This window comes from Pecten maximus, chromosome 7 (genome assembly GCF_902652985.1).
Source record: "Pecten maximus chromosome 7, xPecMax1.1, whole genome shotgun sequence".
NCBI lineage: Eukaryota > Metazoa > Mollusca > Bivalvia > Pectinida > Pectinidae > Pecten > Pecten maximus.
Window position 1 is genome coordinate 29,317,142 of NC_047021.1, and position 12,263 is coordinate 29,329,404.

Sequence of the window (12,263 nt, forward strand, 5' to 3'; positions counted from 1 at the left end):
GGACAGGGGAATGTTTGTAGTAAGGTGTGGGACAGACTGATGGACAGGGGAATGTTGTAGTAAGGTGTGGGACAGACTGGATGGACAGGGGAATGTTGTAGTAAGGTGTGGGACAGACTGATGGACAGGGGAATGTTGTAGTAAGGTGTGGGACAGACTGATGGACAGGGGAATGTTGTAGTAAGGTGTGGGACAGACTGATGGACAGGGGAATGTTGTAGTAAGGTGTGGGACAGACTGGTGGACAGGGGAATGTGTAGTAAGGTGTGGGACAGACTGATGGACAGGGGAATGTTGTAGTAAGGTGTGGGACAGACTGATGGACAGGGGAATGTTGTAGTAAGGTGTGGGACAGACTGATGGACAGGGGAATGTTGTAGTAAGGTGTGGGACAGACTGATGGACAGGGGAATGTTGTAGTAAGGTGTGGGACAGACTGATGGAACAGGGGAATGTTGTAGTAAGGTGTGGGACAGACTGATGGACAGGGGAATGTTGTAGTAAGGTGTGGGACAGACTGATGGACAGGGGAATGTTGTAGTAAGGTGTGGGACAGACTTGTGGACAGGGGAATGTTGTAGTAAGGTGTGGGACAGACTGATGGACAGGGGAATGTTGTAGTAAGGTGTGGGACAGACTGATGGACAGGGGAATGTTGTAGTAAGGTGTGGGACAGACTGGTGGACAGGGGGAATGTTGTAGTAAGGTGTGGGACAGACTGATGGACAGGGGAATGTTGTAGTAAGGTGTGGGACAGACTGGTGGACAGGGGAATGTTGTAGTAAGGTGTGGGACAGACTGGTGGACAGGGGAATGTTGTAGTAAGGTGTGGGACAGACTGGTGGACAGGGGAATGTTGTAGTAAGGTGTGGGACAGACTGATGGACAGGGGAATGTTGTAGTAAGGTGTGGGCAGACTGATGGACAGGGGAATGTTGTAGTAAGGTGTGGGACAGACTGGTGGACAGGGGAATGTTGTAGTAAGGTGTGGGACAGACTGATGGACAGGGGAATGTTGTAGTAAGGTGTGGGACAGACTGGTGGACAGGGGAATGTTGTAGTAAGGTGTGGGACAGACTGGTGGACATGGAGAATGTTGTAGTAAGGTGTGGGACAGACTGATGGACAGGGGAATGTTGTAGTAAGGTGTGGGACAGACTGATGGACAGGGGAATGTTGTAGTAAGGTGTGGGACAGACAGGTGGACAGGGGAATGTTGTAGTAAGGTGTGGGACAGACTGGTGGACAGGGGAATGTTGTAGTAAGGTGTGGGACAGACTGATGGACAGGGGAATGTTGTAGTAAGGTGTGGGACAGACTGGTGGATAGGGGAATGTTGTAGTAAGGTGTGGGACAGACTGATGGATAGGGGAATGTTGTAGTAAGGTGTGGGACAGACTGGTGGACAGGGGAATGTTGTAGTAAGGTGTGGGACAGACTGGTGGACAGGGGAATGTTGTAGTAAGGTGTGGGACAGACTGGTGGATAGGGGAATGTTGTAGTAAGGTGTGGGACAGACTGGTGGACAGAGGAATGTTGTAGTAAGGTGTGGGACAGACTGATGGACAGGGGAATGTTGTAGTAAGGTGTGGGACGGACTGATGGACAGGGGAATGTTGTAGTAAGGTGTGGGACAGACTGGTGGACAGGGGAATGTTGTAGTAAGGTGTGGGACAGACTGATGGACAGGGGAATGTTGTAGTAAGATGTGGGACAGACTGATGGACAGGGGAATGTTGTAGTAAGGTGTGGGACAGACTGATGGACAGGGGAATGTTGTAGTAACGTGTGGGACAGACTGATGGTACAGTTATGTAAACTGTTACCATGACACCTCCGGTACAGGGTTCCCGTCAACCTTGAATGTTAGTGTGATGGTCTCCTTGGTCTCGGTCAAGTTGTACTCTTTGTCTAACGGCTGGACAACGGCCGGCTTCTTCTCTGGTTCTACAAGGGAGTAATGGATGTTTACAATTTCAACTACAACGATCCAGGTTTTGATCTATGTACGAGTGTTCATCTTCTGATCATGGACTTTGTCTATAGACATCTTCATGATGTTTTACCTTGATGCAAACATTTTTACCGGGAAAATCTCTGTAAATGGTAAAATCCTAAAAGGTACATATGGCAGCATTCTGTTATTGATAATCTAACATCAAAATTCAAAATCACACTTAAAGATACTTAATGACTTAAAGAAGTAATTAACAAGTTCTTCTACTAAAAACAAGATAAACTAGAAACCATCAATTAGAATAATACCAACAGTTGATATGGCAACAAAAATATACTAACCACTAACTCAAAACGGTCAATGAAGGGACAAACCTTCCATCAAAACAAATTAATTCAATTTTGTGTGTTAATTGTGATTCTGAAAATCAAAAGTGATGTTAATCCTTTTTAATTAATATTCAATAGTTATAATAATATTACAAGTAATCATGTATATATAATGCTTTCTAAAACATGTTTGAAATTATACTTACCTGTTGTTATGAGAAAACTACCAAATTACTGCTTTGTGTGCATGATAAATGTTTCATGTGTCAAATGTATGTCCAGATACATTTCATGAGTATATATTGATAAAACAAATATGGCAGGTAAATATGTGTTTGTATCATGTATGTGTACAAATGTCATTTCTATAAAAGGAAAATGCTACTACAACCATCCAATGTTGTGCGATATGTCGACTCCCCAAAGTACTCACTTTTCACCTTAATAGTAGTAGAGGTACTAGTACTACCAAGAGGTGACGTGGCCACGCACTGGTATTCACCCGTGTCCTGATATGTTGGCTGTTTTAACACCAGGGCGGCGCTACCAGTGGTAGCATTCCACTCAATTGTGATGTCATCACTGGATTTAATTTTCTTCCCACCTTTTGACCTAGTGTTATGGTATAAAGATTTTAATATGACACTAGATCTTGAAAGCGTCATCATCTTTATTTTTAATCATTAGCAAAGCATATATCATCAATTAATAATGATAATCCAAATTTTTGTATAATGAGTTATTGTTATAAAGATTTGAATATATACAAAAATGAATATCAAATTCAATCTTATTTAACAATAGAATAAAACTATTTAAGATACTAAAGTTCCACAAATTAAAAACTGTCCAAACTTCTACAGTATGAAGCACACAGAAAGCAGAAATATGTCAGAAAAAGGGAAAAAATACAAAATAAAACTACCCAGGTGAAGTCTATAAGACTAAGGAAAGTAAATCAAACAAATCTCTCAACTATATCAAACAAAATTTTCACGATTCATCATTACAGCCACAAAGCAAAAGGAAAAATAAATAATTAAAGACAGAATAAAAGAAAACAAAAAGACACTAAACAAAAGAACAGGGAAATAAGTTATCTCCCCTTAACTGAAAAATCAGTTGAAAATCAAAACACTGCAGTACAAGTCAACAATGAAAGCAAATAAGCAACTTAGAAGCAACTTAGGAAAGTGAAAACAATAAAGTTGAATACCCATCTCTGTATAGACACATTTTAATTTTGGTGTAAAGGAGACGAAGAAGCAGAAGACCTAAGTGTAGCAACTAAAAGCAGACAAGCTAAGGTTTAGAGGGTCACAAAGTACACATGTATCCTACCAGGACACCTCAGGGCTCGGTTTTCCCGTCACAGTACAAGCAAGACGTAAATTCTTGTCGCCAGCTTTACATGTATAACTCTTTTCCAGAGGTTTTGTCATGGTAGGTGGTTCTGAAACGAATACCCAAACGACCAATCAAATAGTGCTGTACTCATTAGTCCCCAGAACCATGTCGTACCCATTACTCCCCAGAACCATGTCGTACCCATCAGTCCCCAGAACCATGTTGTACCCATTAGTCCCCAGAACCATGTTGTACCCATCAGTCCCCAGAACCATGTCGTACCCGTCAGTCCCCAGAACCATATCGTACCCATTAGTCCCCAGAACCATGTCATACCCATCAGTCCCCAGAACCATGTCGTACCCATCAGTCCCCAGAACCATGTCGTACCCATCAGTCCCCAGAACCATGTCGTACCCATCAGTCCCCAGAACCATGTCGTACCCGTCAGTCCCCAGAACCATGTCGTACCCATCAGTCCCCAGAACCATGTCGTACCCGTCAGTCCCCAGAACCGCTGGCGATTGTTTATGTCCTTTTCGTTGCGTCCAGATGTCGGAATGCTTTCGTGGTTTACACAAACTTGAAATAATATTACACAGAGGTCAAGAGAGTCCAGTCAATCAATTGCATTTTTGGAGGTTTAGATTACATGGTTTAATTTTTTTTTTCAAATTTCATCTTCAAATTAACGTACAATGCTATAGACCATTTGAGGATATTTCCTGGAGCTGTCTTAAAATATCAAGGGAACACTAGATGTTTTATTTCCCTAAACGTGTAATTTGTTTCTCATTGTGATTCAATGTGATTTAGGATGTGTCTAGTATTGTTTACATTTGTTATTTGTATAGTACTGTTGTACATGTACAACATTCCGATAAACATCCTGTTACTGAACTGAATTAATTACATAACTTACTATTGACATTAAGTGTGGTTTGGGTGTTTGTGGTACCAACAGATGACGTGGCCACACACTGGTAGTCACCAGAATCCTCACATGTTGGCTGTTTGAACACCAGGGCGGCGCTACCAGTTTCTGTATCCCATTCCACCGATAACTTATCACCAGGAGTAATCTCCTTTCCATTTTTTAACCTTGTAGAAGTAAAATCCACCGTCATAACTCACATTTACAAAAGTTCAAAATATTATGATGGTATTTATGTTGAATCATTTCTGCTTTTTACTCAATGACAAGTCTATTATATATTACTGATGACCAAAACTCTAAAAAATGTGCTTATCACTCATAAGAACATTAATGATCCTTCCATTGAATATGATTTCTGATGAGAATGAAATTCATCGAAAAGTTAAAATCATTTTTCTTGATGCAATTCTTACTCGTAAAAGAAAATTCCATTTTTGAACAATATCATGCTCCATCTAACTGCTGGTGTTACATGTACTAATCTCTACGTAGACACGAATGATGGCTGGTGGACCCTGCCAGTCAACATTATAGATTACATGTACATCAGCCAGTCATACACAAACAGACAACACTAGAACTTGTTCTATAGACACAGACATTTACAGAGAGACAAACTGTTTTAGTTGATACAGCAACCAAATACAAGCATATAATATCCCAGAAACAACATATCTGACAATAAGCTACGGAAAGCAGGCATTATTTGATAAAAATCAGTAACATTTCCCAGAAACATGTACCAGTACAGGACAAACAGCCATAAAACAGTCTTTGACATATAGCAAATGTTGACAAAGTACATCAATCTCTATGAGTCAGGTATACATTGACAAAACTCATATATAGGCATAATTTGACATATAGCAACATTTTCTATGTGCAAGAAGTAGGCATAAACAGAACCAACATCCAGATATATAGGTACCAGTTGCAGGCATAAATTGGCACCCTATATAACACATCTATATACCCACTACAAGAGTCATGCATAATTTGACAGACTACAGTACATCTAGGCATAAATCATCAAAGTATACAAGAAGCAGGCATAATTTGATTGATTACATCTAGGCATAAACTGACAGACTGCAAAAATCTCTATATAAGAATCTGGCATAATTAATATGATACCAGGTAATGTCAATGTTATATATGACATCACCCAGTCACCATACACAGACAACACAGATTGTGTAATCACTGTTAAAGACACAGAGAGGCAAACAGCTCTTTTAGTGACCAAATACAAGCATAATATATTTAGCAACATCTCCCAAAAACAATACATTTACAAGCCACCAAATTAAAGCAGGTATCAACAAAACAAATCCCAGTACAAAACAAAAAGTTACCAGAAACATTAATACTTTGGAATGTCTATCTAAAGGAGTCTGGCATAATTGAAAAAACTGATGTTGTGGCATACTTTGGCAGACTACATGAACCAGAACAACCCATCCCTGAACAAGAAGCAGGCATGAATTGATAGACTACAATTACACATGCGTATGCATAACCAACAAGAGAAAGTCAGCATCATGCACCCATTACAAAACCAATGATTCAGTACAATATTCAACAACGTCCATCATACCAGCATATTTCAGGGCGAGGCCTTCCATCAATCTTACATACAATGCGGACACTTTCAGTCCCCTCTACAGTATCGTAAGACTTTTCTAACGCTTCAATTATAGTGGGAAGCTCTGAAAGGAAACCGTATATTTTGTACATTGAAATAATACAATAGTATCAGAGGTTTATCTTAATACAGTCTCTACCCAAGTACGGTCCATTGTAGAAGGACATTTCAGAAAAAACTGAAAACATATTGTTACAGCATAATTTTGTTCTAGAAATTTTAGATAAATTCTGATTTAAAAAGGACTGTATTCTTCATGTCAAGATTTTTTTCCCTACATCTTGAGCAGTTTTTGGTGCATGTGTTTACACATTTGGTAATGTTTGACTGTTGTACATTTATATATACTCACTTTTGACAGTAAGTTTTGTGTGAGAATTTGTCATATATCTAAGTACTCACTTTTGACAGTAAGTGTAGTATGAGAGTTTGTGGTACCCACAGGTGACGTGGCCACACACTGGTAGTCACCAGAATCCTCACACATTGGCTGTTTGAACACTAGGGCGGCGCTACCAGTCTCAGGATCCCACTCCATTGCAACATTTTCACCAGGGACAATCTTTTTACCATCTTTCAGCCTAACATTAGATTGTATATATATAATGAAGACTGGTTCTTACAAAAATACTGCTTAATGACAGTACATAGAAATTTCTCTCAGATTTGTGTTTTTCCACATAATTTAAGAAGATACACAATTGAAATGAAGGAATGCAAAAATTGAAAACTAATTCTATACAACATTAATTTTACTGTAGATAAATATATATTGATTATGTACACTTTTGAAAAAACACTAAAATCTAAGACTACAGACACCAAGACATTACACAATTGTACCACATCGATCACTATGACTAGACACCAACATGCCACACAGAATCGTACCATGTGATCTCCGGAGCTGGAGTCCCGTCCAGTTTACACACAAGACGGACATTTTGGTCTCCTTCTACAGGCTCATACGCCTTATCGAGTGGTTTAACTACCGTAGGTACTTCTGTAATACAGCACAAAAATAGAGGTCATTACAAGATTTTGTTGTAGATGTGTTGACACTTTTGGCTATTTGAATTGTGTAATACTTTTGAATAAGTAAATATTTAGCCAGATCATCTATGAGCAAGAAGTATATTTGAAGGTAATTATTGTGCTAAATTTTGTGGTATATTTGAGTACTCACTTTTGACAGAAAGTGTAGTATGAGAGTTTGTGGTACCAAGAGGTGACTTGGCCACACACTGGTAGTCACCAGAATCCTCACACATTGGCTGTTTGAACACTAGGGTGGCGCTACCAGTCTCAGGGTCCCACTCCATAGTAACATTTTCACCAGGGACAATCTTTTTACCATCTTTAAGCCTAACATTAGATTGTATATATATACTGTATATATAATGAAGACTGGTTCTTACAAAAATATTGCTTTATGACAGTACAAAGAAATTCTCTGAGATTTGTGTTTTTCCACAAAATTTAAGAAGATACACAATTGAAATTGAGGAATGCAAAAATTGAAAACTAATTCTATACAACATTAATTTTTCTGTAGAAAAATATATTGATTACGTATACTTTCGAAAAAAACACTAAAATGTAAGACTAGAGACACCAAGACATTACACAATTGTACTACATCAATCACTATGACTATATAGACACCAACATGCCACACAGAATCGTACCATGTGATCTCCGGAGCTGGAGTTCCGTCCAGTTTACACACAAGACGGACATTTTGGTCTCCTTCTACAGGCTCATATGCCTTATCGAGTGGTTTAACCACCATAGGTACTTCTGTAATACAGCACAGAGACAGAGGTCATTATAGGATTTTTTTGTAGATGTGTTGACACTTTCCACAATTTGTATTATCTAAAAGCTTTTGGAACATGAGAATATCTACCTAGCTCATGTATGAGCAAGAAGTATATTTGAAGGTATAAGTATTGTGCTAAATTTTGTGGTATATTTGAGTACTCACTTTTGACAGTAAGTGTCGTATGAGAGTTTGTGGTACCAAGAGGTGACTTGGCCACACACTGGTAGTCACCAGAATCCTCACACTTTGGCTGTTTGAACACTAGGGCGGCGCTACCAGTCTCAGGGTCCCACTCCATAGCAACATTTTCACCAGGGACAATCTTTTTACCATCTTTCAGCCTAACATTAGATTGTATATATATATAATGAAGACTGGTACTTAAAATAATAGCCCCGGTAAATCACAGTTCATATAAATTTCTTTTAGATTTGTATTTTTCCATATAATTCAAGAAGATACAAAATTGAAATGGAAAAACACAAAAATTGGAAACAAATTCCATTCAACATAAACCTTTCAGTATGTCAAGACATTGATCAGGTACACTATTTAAAGAAACAAACAAAAATGTAAGACTACAGACACCAAGACATTACACAATTGTACTACATCTAACGCTAACTGACACCAACATGCCACACAGAATCGTACCATGTGATCTCCGGAGCTGGAATTCCGTCCAATTTACACACAAGACGGACATTTTGGTCTCCTTCTACAGGCTCATATGCCTTATTGAGTGGTTTAACCACCGTAGGTACTTCTGTAATACAGCACAGAGACAGTGGTGAATTTGTATCGAATCTTGTAATACAGCACAGAGACAGTGGTGAATTTGTATCGAATCTTGTAATACAGCACAGAGACAGAGGTCATTATAGGATTTTTTTTGTAGATGTGTTGACACTTTTGACAATTTGTATTATCTAAAAGCTTTTGGAACATGTGAATATCTAGCTAGCTCATGTATGAGAAAGAAGTATATTTGAAGGTATAAGTATTGTGCTAAATTTTGTGGTATACTTGAGTACTCACTTTTGACAGTTAATACTATGTGAGAGTTTGTGGTATATCTAAGTACTCACTTTTGACAGTAAGTGTGGTATGAGAGTTTGTGGTACCAAGAGGTGACTTGGCCACACACTGGTAGTCACCAGAATCCTCACACATTGGCTGTTTGAACACTAGGGCGGCGCTACCAGTCTCAGGGTCCCACTCCATAGCAACATTTTCACCAGGGACAACCTTTTTACCATCTTTCAGCCTAACATTAGATTGTATATATATATAATGAAGACTGGTTTTTACAAAAATACTGCTTTATGACAGTACATAGAAATTTCTCTTAGATTTGTATTTTTTCACATAATTTAAGAAGATACACAATTGAAATACAGGAATGCAAAAATTGAAAACTAATTCTATACACCATTGATTTTTCTGTAGATAAATATATTGATTACGTACACTTTCGAAAAAACCACTAAAATATAAGACTAGAGACACCAAGACATTACACAATTGAACCACATCGATCGCTATGACAAGACACCAACATGCCACACAGAATCGTACCATGTGATCTCCGGAGCTGGAGTTCCGTCCAGTTTACACACAAGACGGACATTTTGGTCTCCTTCTACAGGCTCATACGCCTTATCGAGTGGTTTAACCACCGTAGGTACTTCTGTAATACAGCACAGAGACAGTGGTGAATTTGTATCGAATCTTGTAATACAGCACAGAGACAGTGGTGAATTTGTATCGAATCTAGCTGTAACGTCTAAGACATGTACAGATCATGGATTAATGATACCAGGAATTGCATTGTTACAAGATTTCTTATTCTTGGAAAATGCTTACTGCATAGAATGGTATATGACAAATAATATGCCTACAAATTTCCAAAGTTAAATTAATATGCATAACAATATATATTTGCATGTGTTTATTGACACTTTTGACAATTTGGAATATTTGAGTATCATAATTTGAACAAAATCTAGCTAGCTCATGTATGAGCGGTAGTATGTATCGATACAGAATTATGAACGTATGTATTGTTAGAGAGATCGTGGTATACATTTTAGTTCTCACTTTAGATACTAAGTTTTGTGTGAGAATTTGTGGTACATCTGAATATGTCCTCACTTTTGACAGTTAATTCTATGTGAGAGTTTAATTGTGGTATATTCGATTACTCACTTTTGACAGTAAGTGTTGTGTGGGAGTTCATGGTATATTCAAGTACCCACTTTTGACAGTAAGTGTTAAATGAGAAGTTGTGGAATATTTGAGTACTCACTTTTGACAGAAAGTGTGGTGTGAGAGTTTGTAGTACCGAGAGGTGACTTGGCAACACACTGGTAGTCACCAGAATCCTCACATGTTGGCTGTTTGAACACTAGGGCGGCGCTACCAGTCTCAGGGTCCCATTCCATAGCAACATTTTCACCAGGGACAATCTTTTTACCATCTTTTAGCCTAACATTAGATTTATACACATCTTGAAAGCAGTCAATTATGATTATAGGAAGAAAATCACAGTACAGAGATGTTTTCCTTAGAATTAAAATGTTCACATGTTGAGGCGTTCACTTATCATATAAATCAACAAAGTAGCTTTAAACAAATTCTATTCACTATTAATGTTTCTGTAGATAAAGACATTGTTTAGGTTCACTATTGAAAGAAACAAATTAAAATCCAAGACTACAGACACAACACATTACACAAGTGTACCACATCGATCACTATGACTAGACACCAACATGCCACTCAGAATCGTACCATGTGATCTCCGGAGCTGGAGTTCCGTCCAGTTTACACACAAGACGGACATTTTGGTCTCGTTCTACAGGCTCATATGCCTTATTGAGTGGTTTAACCACCGTAGGTACTTCTGTAATACAGCACAGAGACAGTGGTGAATTTGTATTTAATGTAACTAGTTCTTGCTACATACTATATAAAATTCTCAGATTTAATTGATATACATTATAAGATTAAGTTGCATATGTTAACACTTTTTAAACAAATCGGTTTAGTAGTATAATTAAAGTGCACTTCTCAATTTCAACAGTGTCATTTAAGTGTGGGTGAGAGTTTGCATATATTTATGTACTCACTTTTAACAGCAAGTGCCATTTGAAAGTTTGTGGCAATTCAAGTACTCACACAACACTGAGAATTTTTAATAGTAAGTGCTGTGTGAGAGTTTGTGGTATATTTTGAGTACTCACTTTTGACAGTAAGTGTGGTATGAGAGTTTGTGGTACCAAGAGGTGACTTGGCCACACACTGGTAGTCACCAGAATCTTCACATGTTGGTCGTTTAAACACCAGGGCGGCGCTACCTGTCTCAGGGTCCCACTCCATTATTATATTCCCATCAGCAGTAACCTCCTTTCCATCTTTTAGCCTATCATCATTCATTTGAGAATAATCAGTTTTAAAATTTACCAAATCTTCTTCTGACAGATTTATTTCATTGATTATACAGATGTATTTATGTTAATTCATAAATAATTGATATACAAATTTGATTAAATTGAAGACACTTCACTTTTTGTAAGTCTCTTGTTTTTAAATTTGTAATGATATCATATTTAATATAAATCAGCTAATTACAATATCTATAAGTAGAAAGAACATTTTCTATATATGAACATTGATTAATGAAGCTCAATAGAAACACAGTGGAACAACTCGGGGGGGGGAAAACAAGTATCAAGCTTTGGTATATGACATTAGAGACAAACTCTTACAGTAGCACACTGACACAGACTTTACAAGTCTGATACAGAAACGTACAACAAGGCCTGTCAGCTTATTCTGTTTACAACATGAAGATTAGGTGAAAGTCGTGTTGACCAACATATAAACAGAAATGTTTGTACCAGAACTATGTAACCGACGTATTCTACACCACCAGTACATCATACACACACAATGTAGATAATTAGTATGGACAAACCACATAGTTATCAACTGATGGTCAGACAAGTCTATTCTAGGTGTGTTTTACTACAGACACACACAACACTAGACACACAACACTAGACTAACAGGCATCGTACCATGTGACGGTGGGACTGGGGTTGCCCTCCACCTGACATGTAAGACGGACACTGTCGCCTCCTTCCTGACAATCGTAGACCTTGTCTAACTGTTCTACAACCGACGGAACTTTTTCTGGTTCTGTAATGTGCATGAACATC

General features: G+C 38.1%; 1 protein-coding gene across 28 annotated transcripts in view; it reads right to left on the reverse strand.

Annotated features, from left to right (window-relative positions):
* The window catches only part of LOC117330500 (muscle M-line assembly protein unc-89-like), a 54,410-nt gene that overhangs the window by 25,501 nt on the left and 16,646 nt on the right, over window positions 1–12,263 (reverse strand). For 13 of the 28 annotated variants that reach the window (XM_033888820.1, XM_033888822.1, XM_033888837.1 and 10 more), the window contains 17 exons: window positions 12,123–12,243; window positions 11,286–11,464; window positions 10,834–10,945; window positions 10,349–10,527; window positions 9,619–9,730; window positions 9,129–9,307; window positions 8,695–8,806; window positions 8,203–8,381; window positions 7,904–8,015; window positions 7,402–7,580; window positions 7,107–7,218; window positions 6,618–6,796; window positions 6,168–6,279; window positions 4,556–4,734; window positions 3,628–3,739; window positions 2,720–2,898; window positions 1,827–1,947 (listed from right to left, as the gene is read on the reverse strand). In XM_033888820.1, the coding sequence (XP_033744711.1) occupies window positions 1,827–1,947; window positions 2,720–2,898; window positions 3,628–3,739; window positions 4,556–4,734; window positions 6,168–6,279; window positions 6,618–6,796; window positions 7,107–7,218; window positions 7,402–7,580; window positions 7,904–8,015; window positions 8,203–8,381; window positions 8,695–8,806; window positions 9,129–9,307; window positions 9,619–9,730; window positions 10,349–10,527; window positions 10,834–10,945; window positions 11,286–11,464; window positions 12,123–12,243 (2,458 nt within the window). Of the gene's footprint in view, window positions 1–1,826; window positions 1,948–2,719; window positions 2,899–3,627; window positions 3,740–4,555; window positions 4,735–6,167; window positions 6,280–6,567; window positions 6,593–6,617; window positions 6,797–7,106; window positions 7,219–7,401; window positions 7,581–7,903; window positions 8,016–8,202; window positions 8,382–8,694; window positions 8,807–9,128; window positions 9,308–9,618; window positions 9,731–10,348; window positions 10,528–10,833; window positions 10,946–11,285; window positions 11,465–12,122; window positions 12,244–12,263 lie in introns of all 28 variants that reach the window. The other 15 variants (XM_033888836.1, XM_033888827.1, XM_033888833.1 and 12 more) reach the window with 15 other exon arrangements.